Raw genomic sequence first — 22,302 nt, forward strand, 5'->3', positions numbered from 1 at the left:
GAAGAGAGTTATTACAGTGTGGCCTCTCATTCAGTTCTTGCAGCACCATCACTTCAGGACTAGGAATGCTATTTCTGTGAGGCTCTCTGTATTTGTATCCATTGTTTTGGAGTGCTGTTACCAGCAGTTTAATGCCTTGCTCCACTGTGACACTTCACAAGCACTGAGACAACATGAGCCTAAACTGCTCCCCTGTGCTGGACTAATCCTGTCATGTGTCCCTTGGCAAGGTACCGTTTCCTACAGGAAGCATTGGCTGAGATTTAGGAAGACAAAATATAACAAAATATAATTTGATTCAGTGTAAGGACCTAAAAAATTTTGAGAAATCAGTGAAAACTAATTCCCACTTTTCAGGCTTTGCCCTACTCCTCTATTAACTTGATTTAACAGCCCTGCAGCTGTTTGTGGGTAAGGCTACATGATGAGGAAAGACATTTTTCCTTCCACGTAAGAAAGTAAGCTAATTTGAACTTCTGTTTATTTAGTGGTTTTCTTCTGGTCAGGCTTGCAAGTGGAAAAGAAATAAAGTCCTCCATGCCTCTCAACTTCAAAAATTCTCATAGTATCAGATCTTTTTCTGTAAAGAGACTGAAGACATTTACAGCTAGCCACCATTTCTTATCTTGTTCAATTTATGAACTTTGGAGGTTAGGACTCTATTAGAGAGGGGAAAACAGTATCTTCAAGTGTCCTGTTAAAACTTTATTGTCAAGACTTTTATTTCATTTTTTCATTTCTCTTCCATGCTGCATTCCACACCATTTGGTTACTATCAGTTTCAGCTTTTGGTTGATAAGAATGGAGCACATTCCTTACAATTATGCCAACACTTTGATTAAAACCAAATTACATATTTTAAAAACATAGTTAGATTTCAGTTGTGTTTAATTTTCCTGAAATATAAATAATGTTGAATTTTTCACAGATCCTAAAAATCCCAAACAAACCAGAAACAGCATGATTTTAAAAAGCATGATCATTGACTTTCTAATTAAAAATATTTTCTGTCCAATTAATAGCTTGCCTTATCCTCTTTACAAATGTTGCAGTCTCCCTTCCAAATCAAGAGGCTATTTGAAGCTATGGAGGATGGGCAAAAGGAAAATCCGCTGCATGAAAAATTCTCTTGATGTTTGCAGAGACCTTTCTCTCATACAGGAGCAATTTCTCATATTTTTACTATCTTACACATGAATTAGGTCTGCTGTCATCCAGAAAGCATTTGCTACTATCCAGTACTAGTTGGGTGTAAGAATCTGGTCCCTAAAGAGTATATATTCAAAAGCACTCACTATTTGGTGAGAAACTGGCTCAGGGCTTTATGACGTCGGATGCCCAGGACCACTTGGCGATTGAGATAAACAAAAAAGGCTCCAAGGAATCCAGAACATATGCTAAAATGGAGAAAAAGAAATAAAATCATGCCAAAAAACAGATAATACACAAACCATCAACCAAGAAAATGAGTTTAAGTGGTTTAATCTTCAGCTGCTAGTGAAGTCTTTTGAATAACAGCTGGAGGGTTACTCCTGCAGCAGCTCATTTTGTCGACTCCCTGATGAAAGAGGAGAAATTATCTTGGACCTTTGTCATGCACACTACCATTTTACCAATTTTTTCTTGCTGAAAATCTATAAAATACTTTATTAAAAGAAACTGACAGTTCTCAGTGGGGGCTCGTGAAGAGCAACGGGGCAAAGAGCAGTATTGTCAGAACTTAAACACCAGGTTGGAACAGAAAATAGTAAAAATGAGGGGAGTTTTAAGTCTGATTCAGTAAAATTATACGCCTACAACAATTACTAATAGTGATAGGAACTCTTGTGCCTAAAGCAAAGTATATCATCTCTATGATCCTAATAACTTAGGTTATGCTCCTGATTTTAATAAAGAAAAAAAGTGTAGTTGTCTAAGAATTGGTGTGATCCTTAGGCTCTGTAGCTTAATGAGACTTGGATAAATAGGGCCTAATACTTGAACATGAAAAGAAAAGGAAGAGTGAAAAAAGACTGCATTTAGAATTGGTAAGGGCAAGATTTATTTTAGGTGACAACCAATAACCCACATAATACTGAGGATAAACACTTCATATTTTCATTCTATTAATTTCTAAAATTAACGGACTTCTGCTTTGTTATATGTTACACATGCTTTTGCCAAATCTCATTCAATGAATTATTTAGTATACTTAAAACATTGTACGTTGAAAATAATCCTGCTTTATCATTTAAAAATTGCAGAGAAACACATTTAAACTAAATATAAAGCTTTTCACAGACAAACATGTTCAATGAATTACTGTTCAATATTTTAAGCAAGCACTGATTAGAACAGTGTTTAAAATAGACCAGTCCCTTAGGCAATATAAGCCTAAAGACTACACAGTTAACTGAGTTGCTCTATAATATTTTAAATTAAAATATAGGTCTCTCCATTCCTGTCTATCATTTTATCAATAAACAGGAAGTGCTCCTTCTGTACAGATTATGCAAATTAACATTTGGTGACACAGAAAAACAAGATCTACCCATTGATAGTTCTTGTCCCACCTGAAGGTGAAGAAATATGTTGGGTAGAAAGAATGTTCAACTTTGTGACTTAAGAGAATTTGGAGCATTCCAAGTTGGTATCAGGACTTTATCCAAGACTATCCAAGCCTTTGGGGTTGTTTTTTATTTTAGAAACCACACTGGACACCCAGGCATTTGAAAGCATTTTGCAGTTGTCGTATATTCCTTCCCTAGCCTATGTGCAATGCTGAAAAAAGCCAGCTCTGTCAACTCTGTCCAAAACACAGCGGCAAGAAGTTTTGTGTTTTAACAACCAGCTGTAAAACCACAAGGATTATGTTTTTCCTTGCCAATCTAAAGCAGTAGATTCCTCCAAGCTCATTAGGCAAGTCTGTTTAAGGGGAAGAACAAAGTGAATACATGTTGCTAGCAAAAGCTCCTGTGTATTCACAGACTTTTCAATATAGCTGATGTCTTTAAAAAACCCCACTTGATTTCATATTCAAGTAAATTAGTAGGAGAGCAGCCTACTAAAATAGGCTGGAAAACCTCAAATATATTTCTGGTCTTGGATGGAGGTCTTGCAAGAGAATATGTTCACATCACCAGAACAGGCGTTTGTTCCTACAGTGTATTCCTTTCATTACTGCTCTGAAGTGATTTCCCCAGAGCCTCCCTCAAGCTCTAACCACAGATTTTTCCCCACAGTAATTCCAAATTCATCTTTTCTCTAATATTTCCCAATTTTCATTTTTCTTAAGTTTATTCTTTCATTTCCTCCAAATTAACCAATTTATTCTCACTGAATCCAATTACTGTTGATTACCCTTGTCACCATGTCAGGTGTACCAACCTCTCTCAAAAAGGATAATCAGTCTGAGCTTGTGAAAAGGAAACTTCAGGTTAAACCTTTTGTTCCATCTTTGTCATATGAAATGGCCGTACTTGTTGGATCAGTTCGTTTGGGGATAATGTCAAAACAATTAAAGGGCCATTCAGTAAATTTATTCCCAGAATTTTGACCAAGTCAGACTTTTTTTTTTTCCCTTTTTTTTTACCTCCAAGCTTAATTTCTGAAAAAGATACATGGAAAGGAAATAACAAGCACCTTAATAATACCCATATTTCTTTCCTTAGCCATTGTGATACATAGGCATAATTTCTGAAGGAAAAATTCCAAAAAATAGAAGCTTTATTTGCCACAACCAAAGTGACTAAAAGTGATCTTTGTAAATTTTTGGCAGAAGAATTCCTAACAGTGATCATATTCTAACCTTTGTAGAGCAAGGTGTCAGTTTCCTGGGAACTCACCCTATTATAGCAAATGCTGGCAGCTCTTGCAGGTCAAAGGGGAAATCCATGCGGAAGTTTGTTCTGAACAGGGCTGTGATGGTAACTGTGAGAGACAAAAGGTAGAAGAGGAAAGAAAATAATGAGGTGAGAAGTTAAATGCAATAAAAGCTAGGGTAGGGACAAGGAAACTTGTTTATACACGCTCCTGTGTGGTTTTCCTGTGTGGTTATATACATTATTACAGATTGGCAGGCTGCTCTGATTTAGTAGGTTCTATCTCTGAGCACTCGCAGCCCTAGCACTCTAGATGGTCTAGGTTTGCTTTCAGATAATGTATGCATTATTTTTAGCATCAATCTCTGATTTTTACAGGGTTTTCTTTTCTTTCTTGTCTCCTACCATGCATCCACTACAGAAAAAAAAACTCTTCCTGGTGTCCTTACTGACCAAGAGGTCTCTTTGCTGAGGCAGGTAGTGCATGCATAGCTGAGGAAGCTGTGTCACTTCTTACAGTTGTGATTGCCTTCCAGAAACAAAACTCAGATCTTCACTGAAGTTACAGCTTCAAAATTTCTGACTGGTACCAAAACTTGAAAATTAAAAGCTTAGAAATCAGAGATGTAAAAGATCAGCTAAGCCCCATCTTCTCCAGCTCACCCCTCCTGGTAGTACTGCTCTGCTACAATGCAATGTTCAAACCTGAGCTGCTTTTTTCTGGAGGTGCATTATTATGGGGAAACAATAAACATCTGTGTGCCAACAGAAGAAGGATAAATCAGCAATTTAATACAGAGTGGAAGTGCAGCTGAATGAGGATGGCTATAAATCCCCACTTGTCCTGGATGAAGGAATTATTTGTTCAATGAGAAAATAAAAGAAGCAGTGAAAATCTAGCATATGATAATAACAGGAAGAATTAATTACTTTTAATTTGGTCAGACAGAACTAGGTTTAGAGTAATAATTTAATGAGGTCTCAGTGGGTTATGTTACCTAAGATAGCTAAGCCTAAAACTGCATTCTACTATCCAAATTTTGAAGATCTTGCTCCCTGTCTCTTCCCCCTGCTCCTTCCCTCCCGGCTGTACTATTGTTCTCCTCTCCCATCGGGCCCACTCTCACACATCACAGCCTTCTGTGAGCTCCTTTGCCTCATTAAAACCTGCCAGAAAACCTGTCTGCTCTTTCCCTGCATTACTCCTTTGCCAGCGAAGTGAGTTGAATTGAGGGGAACAACAGACCCAGGTGGCACCAGCGAGGGTTAGAACAACACTCAGGGATGGAAGATGGTGAAAAGCAGGGTGCCCTCTTTTTTGTTAGATCAGCCCAAGAAAGGGATCATCTCAATTCAGTTTTAGGAAATAGTCCAAGCCACTAAAGAGCAGAGCATTAAAAAGTATAGTGAACTCATTTTCAAAGAGTTTTGCTACAGGGTGGCAAAGATGACCAGAGGAAAGGAAAACAGGCACAGCATTTAGTCTGGGTCCTTCTTAGTTCCATCTCTACTCCCACAGAAGAGAAAGAGATTTCCACAGAGAGATTCATCCCACCTGTCTACATCCTCTTTCCTGACTGACTAAGCCATCCTGAAACTAAATGTCTAAGCCCTTTTTTCTCCATTGGCTACCAAATGTACCACTTTAGAGTATCTGTCCAATTATTACAAGGCTAGAAGTAAAAAGGAATGGGAAAGTAGTTAATGTGAAAATTTAATTAAAAATAGATTTGAACTTTAAGATAGCACTGAGCCATGTATAGAAGGAACCAGAAGGAGCAGAAGGAAGGCAAGGCATGAAATCCTATGGCAAGTAAGATGAAAGCTGGGGACATGGTAAAACAGAAATCCTGCAAATTGCATAACTCCAGCCTTCCATGACTGACAAAGAGGGACTCAAGCTGGAGCAGCCAACCAGAGTGGTTGACAAATAACCAGAAGTTATTTGGAAAGTACAGATCATGGTGTGAGGCCAGACAACAAAGCCATGAGTATCAAGAGTCCAGCAAAGATTCTGTGGGTCTAAGAAATAAAAGAATTTTGGTGAGATGCCACACAACTTACTTGCATGTGTCATTCTGATGTGATCACTTCCCTACCTCCTTCTTCCTGGTAGCAAGCATAATAGAACATGAACGCAGACTGAAAAGACTGGGTGTGTAACTTTTGAAGGGAAATAAATGAGCAAGAAAAGACATGAAAGGCAAGTTAGAGCAGATATGATAAAAGATCATAAAATAATGAATGACTTAGCTAGATAGAAGTTCCTAGTTCCTTAATACAAGGACAAGCAGACTGACAACACAAAGAAAATACAGAACTGTGAAAATGATTGATTTTTCATAGCCAGTTGAATCATGGAACTTTTTAACCTAGAGTCAATGAAGAAGAACTTGAAGAGCCATTAATATGGGTATTAAAGCTGTCTGGATGATTTTGAAGAAGGGACAGGAGTCAAGATGATTCAGGATTAAGCTAATTTCTAGTGATTTGAGAGACCAAGAAGGGAATCAGAAAAGACAAAGTGAAGGACAGGAAATTATCTCTTGTTATCTGTCTTTGAGTTTCTTATATTTTTCTCTGGAAAGAACAAAAAGATAAGGGTTCTGGGTTTTTGTGACAGACCCAATGGTAAAATACAGCTGACTTTTAGGCAGTTCTGTATAAAGAACAATGTAGTCCCTTTCTGCATTTAGGTAGAAAGTATAGTCATTTTCTATATTTCAGAGAATATTCAAACCTCCAAAAAAATCCAGCCCTCTGAAGTCAAGAGAGACATGTTGTAGCAGTTATAAATAAATAAACTGCCCACATGGAGCTCAATAAAATAGATGTAATTGTAAGAATAAAAGATATAGGCATTATAAGGAAGAAGTTTACATAGAAATGGCAGCCTTCTGCACCAAAACTCTATTCCCAGAGTGATTGAGATGCTCTCCTGAACAAGCCTGACTTGTGCAATTTCTGTCTGCAACAAATGTCACTCTCATGCTTTTCAGTTACTTGAGACACTTTATTTTTTCAGGACCTTCAGTCAGATCCTACCAGTCCTATACTCTCCTAATCATTCAATCATCTCAATTTTCTTGATTATCTGTTTTTAGTCAACAGATGACCAAAGCAGGCCATGAGTTTTCCAGCAAGGATTACATCCTGTGTGACAGGATATCTCTGTGTGGCAGCCTGGATGCTGTCCTGAGTGGAGGCAAAAAAAAATCCCACCTCAGGGGGTCTTTTGCTTGCTGAGGACTCATATTCTGTCATTTATCAGTTAGATACACCCCAGCTCTCCTAGGAATAGGTTGGACTAGACAGCTGACAAGATGACAAGACACTTCCCTTTCTCCTTCCTTCTGTGCCATTGAAATTCGTGTTGTGGCAGAAGCTTCAAACATCATAAAAACATTGTGGTTTTGAGAAAGATGGAAAATAATGTATGAACAGAGCAACCTCTGTGCAAAGAGGGCAGGAATGGCTGTTAGCTTACCTGCATCCTTGTTCCAGACAGCCAGGACTCGGAACACGAAGGCACTAAAGGTGGCTGCAAAGAAGCCTCTCCAATAATTGCGCACAGCAAAGTAAGTGGAGGTGACCTCGATGCTGAAAAGAACCCCTAGAAAGGGTTGGAAAGGGAGCAAAGTTAAAATAACAAGTGTCATGTTAGAAGCATGAGAGAGGGTTCTAAATAGCTCTCTAGAGCAGTTGTCTCTGCACTTATTTGATCATGCACTCCTACCAATAAAAGGTTTTTGAGCATGTAACCTCCCCTCATATGTGTATTTATTTATTTTAAAATAATGTACTAAAACATTGCGTACAATAGCAAACATGCACAAAGATAGAAAATGAACAAGGATGAGATAAAGATGAAATAAACATAATTTTTAAAATAATTTGTTTTATTTATTGATGGAACAAAAATAATTGTTCTCACTAAAATAGTAATATTCTTTGTTTTTAAAAATCTGGGTTTAATGCTCTGTGACACAGGGATTCAAGATACAAGAATATCTTGGTTCCTTGCTCAATTAGTTTGGTACTTGGTCTAAAAAGAATATCTCACAAAGACACATAGATCCAAATGCAAGAAATGTATCATTTGCTGTGCTGGCTAAATCATGATACTATTTTTTCAATCCCACCCACCACATATTGCAAAGATTTTTATTAAAGTTTGGGAAGTAAATTTTCATCCTCCCTGATGTCAATCATTTGTGGTTGCAAAATAATCAGATGATGTTGAATTTTTATTTTTTTAACAAGTGGGTTCAAAACCCACTGAAATTCATAATCTTGAAGATTTCTAAAAAGGTAGAAATTTCTGTTTTCAAGTTTTTTGAGTATATATAAAGTGACAGTTTTTGTAGCTAAGACATTTACATTGTATTTGGCAACAGATTCACAAAACCTCCACAAATTTCTTTTGAAAAGCAGTTTCTCACCCACTCTTAGAACATCACTTTCACCTTGAAGTACATTAAGTATGTTTACTTTTTCAAAAATAACTGCTAGGTAGCAATCTACTGACAGACACTTGTCATCACAGAAAAGATCAGCAAATTCAGAACACCTCTTTTTGTAAAAGAAAAAGGTGCAACTGGACTTTAAATTCTATTCTTCTCTAAAGTTGGTATCAGATAACCAGCAAATGCCTGTAAGATTTTCATGGTCATTTCCCATCTCATTATGAAGTATTGTAAAGATTCTACTCTTTCAGGGTCTTGTTTTTATTAAATGAACCACATCAACAACATCCTGCAGCACTTTGTGCATGTCTGGCTCCCATTTCTTTGCTGCAATAGCTCATCTGTGAACACTGGAGTGCATGAATTCCAGGTGTAATGGTGTCTAGGTAGCCTTACCCCCACAATTCTTCTCTTATTCTGCTCCACCAGTTGTTACATGTGCAGAGCTCTTCCATGAAACAGTTTTTATTAAAGAAGTCATTAACTGTTGGGAATACAATTTCTGTGGTAGACATTCCTTTCAGTGTCTCACAGAAAGAACTTCTGCATTTCACCATTGAAACAGAATCTGGAAAATACCAGCATCTGAGGCATTTTAGAAACAACTGTACTCTAATCCAGCTGCACAGGAAACCTTTCCTACTGCGCAATTTGTACAGACTCTTGTTTCTTCAAACCTTAAGCAATGTTTGCTGTGCATCTTCCAGCAGTGTTTACTGATGAAGGAACACATTTTAGTTTGCTGCCCTGTTGCTTTCTGTCTACTATCACAGCCATTTTTACATTTTATTGCAGGAAGAACAAGCGTTTCCCCTGTGCTGTGTGGCATTTTCTCTTTTGCTGTGAAGAAAGAGACTTTATAGGAGGCTTCTCTACACATTTGTCATTAGGTTCAGTGGAATTTTGTGAAATATTGGATTGAATGTCACACAGCTTGAAACATCACTGAAAAAATTGTAGAGGTCTCTGTCTTCATGCTCTGGATGCCTAGATTTGAAATGTCTTGATAATTCTGATGGCTTCATACCCTCATTACTTAACTTCTCAAAGCACAATACACACGCAGGATAAAGTTCATCATTAACAATAGCAGATGTAAATTCATATTTAAAAGAACCTTTGATAATTTTAATCTTCTTTTATCCGACTTCTTCTCAGATCTGATTAGCTGGCCATTGTTTGTACCTCATAATGGGACTGAATAAGGGCCTGTGCTAGAAGTGTCAGCTCTGCCATTTCTTGTCATTTCTCTGTGCTGACATTATTAGTATTATCTTCAATCCATAGCCTCTTTGCAGGAACCTTTAAAAGCCACTTTTCCAATTTGTGAGGATTAGTTTCATTAACAGTAGATAATATAATCCATAAATCCACTTAATCCAGTGTGAGCACACATCAATTGCAATTCATTGCAATATGCTTAATAAATGATTGAAGGCACCATGATCAACCCCCCACATTGGGAGCAACTCTGCACCTCATGCACTGTATGTGACAAATGGCCATGTGGCATATTAGGGCACCACTGCCAATACAAATACTTAATATTAGTGAAGTTTAATCTATTTACTTTTTTATATTAAAAAAATACAAATTCTGTGGGTGTTTCCTTCCCACACCCAGCAGAACACCTTGTGTACCCCTGGCGTATGAACACCCCAATTTAGAGACCACTGCTCTAGAGAGCCTTCTCCTCTTGCCTCCAGAAAGTGGACAACACGTGGGAAAGAGACTGTCAGAGATGCTGGGGAGGTTGAAAACACTAAAGGTAAGTGTCTCATCAAAAATGTGGTGCAGGAGAAGGGCAGAGGAGAAGAGGACTAGGTGGGAGAGGATTTTGGTACCTGAGGAAAAGGAAACAGAACAGCCACTTGCCTCCAAGTGGTGTCCCAAAGCAGCAGCCAACACCCACAGCACAGCCCACAGTCAGGACATCCGTGTAATAATAGGGCTGCTACTGGTGAAAGAGACCAAGAGAGACAGACAAACAGAAGAAAGAAGGAAAGAAAACAGAGAGTGAGTAACAAAATTGGCAGGTGTTACTGCATGATGTCACCCAGCTCTGTCTCCAGTCTCAGAGTTACAGCTATGTTTATCTTACTTCTCCCTTCTGGATGGCTTCAAAATAGTGAAAAGGCAAGACCTGGCACAGGACAGGCATATACCTGGAATCACACATTCAAGAAACATGAAGAAGGCATCACCTCATTTTCCTTTGAAACATACACATTTCTGTCACTGTGGAAGAAATGTCTCCTGGAAAATCCTCCAGAGGGTTGAAGGAGCATAAGTAGGTTTTATTCCATCTCATTTACTTTGGCAGGGAATCTCAGGAAGCACATGTGCCACAGAATGCCTCGAAAAACCTACCCTGTGATTCAGTGTGCACAAGGTACATGCATGTCCAGAGCAGAGTGTGGACTGATGCTGAAGGTTCTCCCATGCTGGGTAGGTGAGTGGGTGACAGATCACCCAGTAAAGCATTGTGCTGTCCTGGCAAAAATGGTCATAATAATAAAAAAAGTAATTGGAAGGTATAAAAGGGAGATTCTTTCTAAGACACTGAGTACCATTTGCTTGTCAAGGGCTAAACTGGCTTTAAAAATCCATCCTCCTGACACACAGAGTAGTATTTACCTGCAAGAACACCAAGAAGTTACACATCAGGGCAATATGAAGTCAAACTGCAAGTTATATCCTGGACCAAGCTGAAGATTACATGACTCTGAAGTAAGGGAAATCACATTTGGCAATTTGGTGTAAATCCAAAAGAGGAACTAGGGCTACAGAAACTATGATAACTTTCTCTTTGTTCTCATAATACAATGTTATCACAGACTCACAGCAAGTTTTAATCCTGTGTTTCTGAATGCTTCTCAATGTCTCTGTTCAGAGCTGGGCTAACTGCAAGGTTGGTCAAGGGTGATGGGATCAGGGTGCTCAGGATCAGGCTGCTAGGGTGGCCCTGAACACCTTCAAGGGCAGCAATTCCCCAGCATCTCTTGACACATGTGCCACCCTGAACCGCCTTTGTGACAAGGGGAGAAATTCTTTTCATGTGTACATGGAATTTCCCTTGTTGCAAGTTGTGCCTGCTGTCTCTTTGTGCTTTCACTGCCCTCTGAGAAGACTTTGGCTATTTTGTCTGATATCTCCTTTATCTAGCAAAGGCAGCAGTTAGATCAGTCCCTGTTTAGCCTTCTGTTTTCTTCTCTAGCATCTCCCAGTCATCTAGGTATGATGCATCCTGGAGTCTCTGACATGATGTTAATTCCAGGTACAAAGAAAGAAACAAAATTTATAGACTTCTACGGAGATGATTTTTTAGTTTTTTTTGTTTTAATTTTTTTTACCATTAAGACAGATACCATTCTCCTGTATATTTCCAATGGTTCCACCTGACTGCGGTCTGATCCTTGGTTCCGAAACTGCTTTCTCTCAAGGCTTTTGGCAGACTGACAAATTTTGCCTTGAAGCCTCAGGCTTCGGCTCAGGCTGTCTACATCTTGCTGGACTGCCCACATATGCACAGTTCTCAGCCTCTCTCTTGATTAGCCTGATTTTCTTACTGGCATCTTTTCTCAAGTTATCCACTAAAGAACTTCTGATCTGTAGCTGACAAACTATGCTCCTTCCTTGATTTTTTTTAAATAGCCAACCAGAGTAAAGATCAGTATTCCTGCTGATGCAAGACCATGTTGCATTTGTCAGCTAAGTCATCCATTTGAAGACTAACAAGAAAGTAGTGCATGGGAAAACTAAAGCCATCTTAAAAAAACCCCAAAAACGTAGCATTTAAAAACTCCTTACACTTCTGGGCACAATAACCATGCAAAGAGGTTCAGGGCAGCACACTGAGGGGAGAGGGGGAAGTGAACTGGAAGAAATATTATTTATTCATATGTTCCACTGCTTTAGGAAGAGGCCTCTGTACATGTGCCTCTGTTTAAGGAAATTCAGTGAATCAGAAGAGTAGTATAAATGCATGGGGGAGACATAAATTTCCAAATTTTTCTTCCAAGTGGGATCATGGAAAGTTGTGAAGGGACCACTGGAGTTGTCTCCCTGCTCAGAGAGCTGTTAGTTCCATTCATTCCAAGTCTAGGTCAGGTTCTTGTCCAAGTGAGTCCTGCACATTTCAAAGGGTGGAATTTCCCTGGACACTCTGAACACCTATGTCAGTGCTGGACCACCTTTGGGAGAAAAGAACAAAATTTCCTTTAACTGAGTCAAAATTTCCCTCATTGCAAGTTGTGCCTGTTGCCTCTTGCAAGGTTGGCTTTTTTTTTTTTTTTACTTCTGTTCTCTACTTCATCCTTATTGATTGTCTGGATTGCCCTGGGTACTTTTCAGGTGGAGCAGTGTTAATGGCTGGCAGGGACTGAACAAGCTGCATCATTAGAAATCAGCACTTAAATAGGTGTCCCTTTTCCCGTAACCTTCCCTTCCTTTCACTGCCCCTGGTTACACGTGGAAAGAAAGAACTCGTGTTGCTGCAGTGGAGAGGTCTCTGTGGAGAACCTTTCATGAGAGCAGGAAGTCTCACAGCAAGAGGTCAAAGGAACTGTACACGAAATGTCACATATAGGAAGACACTTGCCTCCAAGAGGAGCCTTGAAGCAACATCCGACTCCAACTGCGCAAGCTGGCACCAGGAGGTCGAGCTGCCTATGCACATTCTGGAACAGGGAGTGCAGCCAGAGACGGGCATGCTGGGGTTAGAGGGAGCAAAGCCACGGGGTTAGGACCCAAAACAATGAAAAGAAGCAACAGCCAGCAGCACAGTCAGCCATTGCTATTACAAATAGCAGGCTCTACACACTTTAGTGCGGTCTTTAGTACTGTCAGCTGGTCTCCAGCAGTGACATCTGCTCCTTGTGCACAGACAGGACCTACTCAAGGAGAACAGCACCTCCAGCTGTATTACACAGTCACCTTCTGCTAAGAGCCTGCACATAAAGGAGTTCCTACATTTATCTATATGTGCAGTTAATAGATTTTTTTATACAACCAGTCAATATGGTGATCAGCCTGCAGAGGCTGTTTGGCAATAGCAAAAGCACAGAGACGGTGTCAGTGTCTATAATTAGCAATGCTGTATAAATTTGGCTTAAAGACAAATTGATCTTTGTCTGCAGCTACTTTTTTATACAGTCAATCACAGTGCAAAGGCATCAACCACAAGATTGAAAACTTGTCAAACACATACTCCTAACCAGTCTCTGTGTAATTTCTAGGCAACATTGATGGTCCTGCACAGTTATTTGGCCTGTATGTCTGGCCTTGCACTACTTTTGTTCAGCCTGTGTTTTACTGCTCTAAGCAGTACAGTAAACATCAATCTATGCCTTTCCCCTGTGTTCCATAGCCTACCCACACTACCCTGGGTGTCTCAGGAGCTCAGCCTGTGGAAGAGCTGTGCGCAGAGATATGTGCCTTACCTCATACACCCCACAGAAGATAGACATGAACTTGCTGAGTACCACAGCACAGATACTGGCAATATGCACAAAAGGACCCTGCAAAAGAAGAGGAGGACAAAATCAGAGAGGGTTGCCCCTTGCTAACTGACAACCATTTAGCTGCTGCAGGCCTCATAGCTTCCCTGCCATCTTAGCCAGTAATACAACCATCAAGGTTGGAAATGACCTCTGAGATCATTGAATTAAACCTTTAATGCAGCACCACTGTGTTCACCACTAAACCATGCCCCCAACTGCCACAGCCCTTTGAACACCTTTTGAACTCTTCCTGGGATATTTATTCCATCACTTGCCTTTTCAATGCCTGACCACCCTCTCATTGAAGAATTTTTTCCTAATATCCAATCTTAACCTTGCCTGGTGCAACTTGAAGCCATTTCCTCTTGTCTTCTCACTGGTTACCTGGAAGAACTGACTGGTTCCCACCTGGCTACAGCTTCCTGTCAGGGAGTTATAGAGAGTGAGAAGGTCTCCCTTGAGGCTCCTTTCCTCCAGATTAAGTTACCCCATTTCCCTCAGCCACTCCTCATAAGATTTGTGCTTTAGATCCACCAATCTTCCTCAGTTGTCCTATCTCCATTTAATTTTTTTCCCTCTCAAAGACTACCTGACTTGAGTTCTTTGATGTTTCCTATATCATGTCTTTGAAAGTGGAAGAAAAATGGCCAGTGAAAAATAGGTGCTGGAAAGTGCAGAGCTTTGAGAAGAGGAATGGTGGTGAAAGTAAGAAAACATTTATAGATTCTTCTTTCACAGAAAACTCTCACCTTCCAGACCATGGTTACTGCTGCACACAGAATCAGCAATATTTACCTCTTTCCCCACAGGCATGCCACTTCCAAGCCCAGCTGTGAGGGCCACAACTTTGGCCACGAAAGCTTTGAGAGTGAGATACTCCTTGAGGACCACTCCCCTCATAATGGTCTTGAGCTCTGGGATCCCAGACCCTGAAAACAAGATCAGAGCCAGGGATGAACAAAACCCATGGACAAATGGAAAGAAGGAAAGACGAGACAGACAGAAACAGATCTTGCCCCCCTTCTGCGCTCACCAACAGCCTGTGGAGACACGAAGTGGCAGAAGCTGGCCGCAAACAGGATCAGGCCGAGTGGGACGGCCACCCACGCGGCATACTGCAGGGGGACATTGGGGTGCAGCGCTCCATAAATCCACTTGTAGGCTGCAACACACAAACAGAGAACCCATCAGTACCCACAGCTGCTCCAAACAGGCTGGTGGACATCAGAGAGTCACACACTTGCTAAATGCGCCCATGCTAAAGCTCCATCAGAAATGGTGCCCTCATACTCCTTTTCTAAGACAAGCCTTATTTTGAATATGAGTTCCCCAATAAAGCAGGCATTCTTCAGAGATGGATAGAAAACACTATTAATACCTGTGCACAAGTGTGGCATAAAAAGAGGCCTGTTACATACAGCTGTGAGAACAAATCACTGTGCAGTGCCTTCATTTGGCAGTCTGAGGGTCTTGCGTGGGTTCTGAAGGGCAATAACGCAGTCCACCCACCATTCCTTCATAAAAAACTAGTTTAAAAGTTCTGATTGTGATATCCCTTTTACCCTTTTAGAGCAGCAGAATGGAAGCTGTGCCAGCAGCTATTAAAACAGCAGTGGTACCATTGCTCAGCCAGGTACAACAACTTGAGCTGCTGAGAATCTAAATTGAACTGCAGCTCCTCTAAAACTGCATCTTCCCTGCCTGAGCTGGCACCCCACACAGGCTCAGAAGAGGCTGAGCTTTGGTAGAGATTTGGCAGGGGAAAAGGAAAAGGAACCCCAAAGGACTCAGCTGCAGGGAGTATAAAGGAGAGGAGCCCTCAGAGTAGATTATACCAGTCACCTGGTAGATGGGGAAGCTCTGGAGGGAGGAACGCCAGGCTGAAGAAATGTTGGGAGTTTTGAGGAATTGCAGCAGCCAAGAGGAAAAGGTTGCAGTATGTGTGGGCCAGTCAGGACTGGGACATGAGAGTAAGGACAAAGGAACAGTGCAGTTAATGGGATGTGGCAGTGGGTGGAGTGTTTGTATGCGCACACTGAGATGGGGGCTGAAAGATCTTGTAATTTTTATTGCTGGTGAAGGGAGACAGACTACAGGAAAAATGCAGGGAAGGGATAGAAGACAGGGAATAGGAGATCTTTGTGAAAAGGGCAAAAGGTGAGGGCACTATATGCCCAAATGGCAAAAAACCAATCAGGGCACTGTATAAGTAAAAATTGGAAAGAACAAAATCAAGTTAAAAAGCAGAAACAGTGCCAGGAGGGCATCTAAGAGCCCCTTCCCCCAGTCACCCATGTTCTTAATATTCTTGGGGAGAAAGGGAAGCAGTAGAACAGGAAAGGCTGCAGTAACACTTCCCTGTGCTCCTGCATATTCAGGGGAGCAGAAAGAAAAGGGATTAAAAATAATTGTTTGTCTTTGACTCATCATACACATCTCTTGTTTCTGCCCACTTGCTTCCAAAATTTCCCCTGCCATCACTTTAAAGAACCTCTCTCTAGCCAACCTTTACTACGTTGCCAGAACTTCAAACTTCCCAAGCAGCGAGGGTTGAGGATGGGACAATGATGCTAAAGGAGGAGCAACACTGGTCACTGGGCTTTGTAACACATTCCTATCATTTACTGGCTGCTTTTGCAACACCTGAATGGGACCCACCCTGTACGGTCTTTGCACTGGCATAATCCACTCCCCAGCTCACCAACGCCATGACCAGACCCAACAGAACCAAGAAAATCCAGTCCTCTCCAAGCTTCTTGGTGACATATTTCTGGATGCGTTTAGCACAGTCTGTGGAGGGAAGAGTGAACCAGAAAAATGGAGTGAACATAGATGAAGCTGTGTCTGTCTCTCCTGTGCTGAGAACTGACTAAAACAAGGATTTATTTGGAGGCATCGTGGGCTTCATGTTGAAGGACTGATATCCATCCCTCTCTCACACAGTTCTGTAATACCTAATGTAGTTTAAAAAACATTTTAAAAAAAGGGGGGGGGGGTATGTACAGGGGACACAGGGTGGAATTTAACATCTTGTACACTAGCAGCAAAAGTCTAATACAAGAAGGTCCTTTTCCTCCCATTACAGAGTTCTGTTATGGAAAAAATATTTACTTGGGATTGCTTTTTTATATTCCAAACATCTTTTCTAGGATGAAAGCTCATATAGAAAAGGTTTTTCAACCCAATGAGACTCGATTCCTTTTCCTTCCCTCTCTGCTTCTCCCCAGTCTCAATTGCTTAAATCCCATCTCTCTTGCTGGCCCACCCAATATCTGGTAATAGGGAATGAAACATGAATTTTCCTTACCTTGACATTTGGAATAGTGCTCTTCTTTGATCTGTACTTGACTGTCACGTTTCAGGGGTCTTCCATTGTTCCTTTGGGCTTGTTTCTTCAGTAGCTTTGCTGCTTCCTTGTCTGAAATGTCATCTGTTATCCGGTCTGTGTATCGGCCATACAGCTAGAGCAGCAGAAAACAAGAAGGATCACAAGGAAAAGGCAAGGCAAATGCTCCTTCACAAATAGCATTAAGGATGACAAGGCAGATCTACCAACAGCCTGAGTTACAGACCCAAATGTACCAAGCAGGGAGACTGAGACACAGAAACTCTCAGACAGATGCAGCCCATTTATTTTTTTCTTCTTTTTCTTTCTAGTTTATTCTTCCCAATCTCTCCAAAACCTTTTCACCCCCTTTTTAGGAGTACAAGATATGATCACAGAATATTCATTATTTTCTAATGTCCTGGGGGAAAAAATGGTTGAGAGATTGAACATTAAGAGACAGCATTTGAGCATTAAGAGACAGCTTTCTGAAGGTACAAAAGAAGGTCAAAGTAGTTCATATGAGGCCACCATCCTCAGGGCTGTCTCATAGATTTCAGCAGCACTGTAAAACATCTCTGAAGGTTTTGAGAGGCATTACACTCTCAAACAGGCTGCAGGAATGTCCTGCATCTGTTCCTCCTGCTGCCAAGGAATGCTTAACAGGGCACACAGCCACTGGTGCTGCTTGTGAGGAAAAGAAGCAGCATCATCTCAAAAATATCACAGGCTGCTGCACACCTCCAACCGTTATTTACCCAAATCAGCATTTTAAGTACCCCTGCATCTCCAATTCCTCTGAAATTCCTAATTGCTTAAGCCAGTCTGTTTCTTCTGATCCTAAACTTGAAAAGCAGTAGGTTTTATGCAGTTCATAATCAGCTGCAGGTGCTCACCAAGGACATTTCTTACATGGGTCTACACTAAACTGGGCAGTTGTGCTGTCTCATCAACAGTTTAAGGGAGCTTGAAGAACCCTGACCGTGCCCTGTGTTTTTTTACCAAATTCCCTGGAGAGCAGCTATCCCACCTCATTCTTTCAGAAAATAGGTGGGGAAGGTGTGCATTTGAGAAGCAGAGAATAAGCTTCTTCTCCTTTCATGTCCTTCAGTGAACCAGGTTTGGCTTTACTTCAGACCAGGTCACCACCTGATGCACTTCCCACCTGTGACAAGGTGACCCTTTGCTCCCTCCCCAGCACAACATCTGCTTCTCTGAGATTTTCTGAGTGGCAGGAGGAGAATGAGCCATGTCTTGGACAGCAAAATCAGACACTTAAGCTGGAGAATGACAGGACACATGACAGAGATAAAGCACTACCACACACTTAGGAGACATTTCTATTTGACAGTTCCTGCCTCCCCCTTCCTGTTCCCTTGAGATGAAATAGATACAGAGACTCACAGAAAGATTCACACTAGAAAGCACCTCTAGTCCAAGCCTCTGCCCACAGCCTGCAAACTCCAAAGCCAGGTAAGCCAGATTAGGCTCCTCAAGACCTTATCCAGGCAACTCCTAAACAACTACAGGAGTAGGAATTACCCAGCTTCTCTGGGCACCTGTTTCAGTGCTCTACCAACTAGTACTTGAACATAACAAATATGACGGAAGGTCCTAAGTATTTTATTTATTGGCACAAATTCCTCAAGAGGCACTTGTACCATTTGTCATAGCTCCCTTTGGAAATCCTAGTGGATTATTTTTTTCTTCACAGAACCCCTATCTATGCTTTTTAAAATCATCCTATTCTAAAGATGGCTCATCTGCTGCTTCTTAAACAGATTGATCCTGTCTGAGCAGCTGAAAGTATTCTTCCATTCATCACTGTATTGGATGCCACACAAATTTAATGCAATTATTAACCACATGATTACCAACACATTCTAAGTAAATGAAGCAGACTCTCTGCAGGGAATAATGGCCATGCTCTGACCCCCTTAAAACAGACAGGACAGTGAAACATCAGGCTGAAGAATTTAATCTACAGGGTAACTGCCACATACAGAATACAGTCCTTCCTAGCAAACTGCTCATTTTTTTCTTTTACTGTGTCTTTCAGGCAGAAATGCCAAATACAAGCAGATTTTAGACAAATGCATCTTCACATCACCTCAGTCAGTGTTTCATTGCTGTTAAATGGTCATGAGAGATGGGTTTATGTCAAATACAACTCAAACCCATGTCAAGTATGAGATTCAAATTAGAATCTTCCATCTGTCAGATGGAACAGCATGACAGTAAAATAGTACGAATGCTGAAATCCTCATACGGTATCTGAGTTCACTGCTTCTGCCTGGCTGCAAAATGGTGCATTTGGGATATGGGAATAAAAGGAGTTAGTCCACAGACATAAAAAAGAAACTGCTGTCCTGGCAAACTAGGTAGTCTCAAACATTTAAAGAATGCTTCACACATGTGCTTTGCTTCTCCAGGATTCTGGAAGTATCTGAAAAGGTAGGAGACTGTGGGACAGAGAAAGAATCCAGAAATCAGAGGATGACCTTACAGCAAAATTGGGTTAGGCAAGAAATATCCACCCACTAGAAGATATAAAACTAAAAATATAACACAGTACGACTCTGACTGTTCCTTCTTCTGTTGCTCCCTCTCTAGCACGAGGAACACAGGGTTTCTGAGCACCAGAAAAAATGAAGGCAATTTTATAAGTTCTCAATTACCACCTAAGTGTTGAACCAGAAAAGGTGCCTACTTGGCTAAATGCTAAGGGAGACACCAAAATGGTGCAAAACCAGCTGAAGGTACAAATATCACTCAGGATAGATGGGAGGAACATACATTCCCCCCCCCCAAAAAAAACCCCCAAAACCACAACCAAACAAAAACAAACAAACTAACCAAAACAAAACAACCCCAAAAAACAAACCACAACCAAACCAACAAGGCAAAGTTTGTTTTCGGATATGAAGCATTTATCAATGCAAATGATCTTTTGTCTTTCTGAAAATTGGGGAAATTTCATTGTTTAAGTAACAGAGGAAAAGCTTCACAGAATCTCAGGGGAAAAAGCACATCACAACCTCAAGACTACGGGGAGCTATTTTCTGAGGGGTCAGCACCTGTATAAAACTGCCCTCCTCCCACAATCCAAAGCCCAAGCTATTTCCCATGCCATTCAGACTGAACAATGCATGGAATACTCCAGTCCTGAAATCCCTTTCCCAGCTCTGCCAGTGCATCCTGTTTATGATCTGCTGCTCCCAGCCACTGAGGCAGACTTAGCCTGTACCTCCTTTCCCTCTCACTTCTGCCTTGTAGCCCTCCTGCTATTCCTAAAATTATCTTCCTTAGGTGATTTTTTTTTTCCTGATGCATCACCAAGGAGAAGCCATATCTGACCTCAAAGGTGAAACCTCCCAAAATGCAGCACATACATAAATTCAAATGTCAGTAAAATATCTCAGTCCACTGCTTAGACATAGAGCCAATGAAGCACATGTAAGGAACAGGGGACAGCAACAAAATAATAGTTGTTCCTGAAGAAAGGGTGTCTAAGGGGAAATCTAACAGCAGTGCCACTACCTAAAGAGAGAGAGGATTTGGAGGGAAACATCAGAGCAAGATTTCTCAGAGGGGCACAGAGATGGACAAAAGGGAAAAAGCACAGCTTGCAAGAAAGGAAAGCCCATGCAAAGGAACACATGCTCCCATCCAGCCCCACTTGAAGGTAGTTCAGCACAGGAGCAGGTGCTCGGTGGGGCTGGGGAATCTTCAGTGTTGCAGATGTTCAGAACATGCCTGGAAAAGGCTCTGGACAACGTGATCTACCCTTGGAGTCAGCTCTGCTGTGAGTAGGGATTTGGGCAGGAGAGCTCCAGAGGCCCTCCCACCTACCTCTCTCTGTGAGCCTGTTATTCTGTATTACTGCATTGCCTGATTTCTTACTGCACATCCCTCCCACTACCCCCATCTGTGTATTGCTGAGCGAGCTCCCTGCCAGGAACACCCTTTCTATAGTCACAAATAGCACAGCTTTTAAATACTTCACCAGCTGTAACTGCTTTCTCATGCAGAAATAAAACAATACAAAATCCTACAGTGTAGGATAATGTATATTTTTAACAAGGTAAATTACATCATCTGTTATGTATCTATCTGTTATATTAATTGCCAAAAATTTCTTGTTCTTGTTCTTGTTCTTGTTCTCCTTCTCCTTCTCCTTCTCCTTCTCCTTCTCCTTCTCCTTCTCCTTCTCCTTCTTCTTCTTATAATAACAATAACAATAATAATAGTAATAATAATAATTATTATTATTATTAGTAGTAGTAGTAGTAGTAGTAGTATCCTACTATAATGTTATTATCTATTAACCACTTTATGGTTTCTTATTATCAATTATCTGAAGGTCCAAGGCCAAGGACCAAGATTTCACTATTTTGGGGCCTGTGTAAACCAAACCAAATCACATGTATAACAGAAGGCAACAGCTAGCAAAAAAAGGGGTCAACAGAATCAAAATCTCTGTCAAGTGTTTTTTCAGATGACAGTGGGGAAAGAAATCTTAATGCTGACTCTGTGTGGAAATGTATGAAAACGTGCAAGGGGTTGTTTTTCATGCTAATTACATGATAATAAGTGTGCATGTTTGTAAAAACTACTTGTGCATATTTATAATTTGTTTGCATGTGCATGACTTACCAGCAAAATACACATATCCACAGCAAACCTGGCTTAGCCAGAATATGCTTGCATGCAAAATTCCATGATAAATGTACATACACACATGTACATGACTGCTTATATAAAATATTTCTAGGACGCATCTTTCAGGAAACTATAAATACAGCTGTCTGGTTTTTAGATTACAAATTGCCTTCACGAATGCATGCTTGCTTGGGGATGTTTCTGCCTGAAGTTATGCATGGGAATGGGTTTGCTGGCCTTCTTGTTTGCATGAGAGATCATCTATCTGCATGCACTGACCATCAGGCCTCTGGAACTGAGCACAGAGACACTCTGGTGTCAGGGAGCAAGAGCACAGAACTGGTGGTGGTGTTGCCTCACTGTGTCATCTGTGCCTACTGGACAGTGGTTTTAGGTGTGTGGGACTGGCATATCTGCTGGATCTGTGTGAGCTGGGAAGTTTCTGTGCATGGATGTGCTTTACTGGAGAAAGGGTTTGCATCTGGAAGCTCCCCACAACCCAGCTCACTCCTGGTTCACGGCACACACACAAAGGTGCATTTCCTTCA

The 22,302-nt window shown here is 41.0% G+C and overlaps 1 protein-coding gene across 1 annotated transcript in view; it reads right to left on the minus strand.

The window, feature by feature from the left end:
* Positions 1-22,302, minus strand: part of CLCN1 (chloride voltage-gated channel 1) — a 57,363-nt gene that overhangs the window by 13,537 nt on the left and 21,524 nt on the right. Inside the window, exons 3-11 of the mRNA XM_059493930.1 lie at positions 17,075-17,228; positions 16,426-16,557; positions 14,801-14,929; positions 14,563-14,696; positions 13,708-13,785; positions 10,142-10,220; positions 7,288-7,413; positions 3,825-3,909; positions 1,296-1,397 (exon numbers count right to left, since the gene is read on the minus strand). Of these exons, the coding sequence (XP_059349913.1) occupies positions 1,296-1,397; positions 3,825-3,909; positions 7,288-7,413; positions 10,142-10,220; positions 13,708-13,785; positions 14,563-14,696; positions 14,801-14,929; positions 16,426-16,557; positions 17,075-17,228 (1,019 nt within the window). The remainder of the gene's footprint in view (positions 1-1,295; positions 1,398-3,824; positions 3,910-7,287; positions 7,414-10,141; positions 10,221-13,707; positions 13,786-14,562; positions 14,697-14,800; positions 14,930-16,425; positions 16,558-17,074; positions 17,229-22,302) is intronic.

This window comes from Ammospiza nelsoni, chromosome 2, assembly GCF_027579445.1.
Source record: "Ammospiza nelsoni isolate bAmmNel1 chromosome 2, bAmmNel1.pri, whole genome shotgun sequence".
Taxonomy (NCBI): Eukaryota; Metazoa; Chordata; class Aves; order Passeriformes; family Passerellidae; genus Ammospiza; species Ammospiza nelsoni.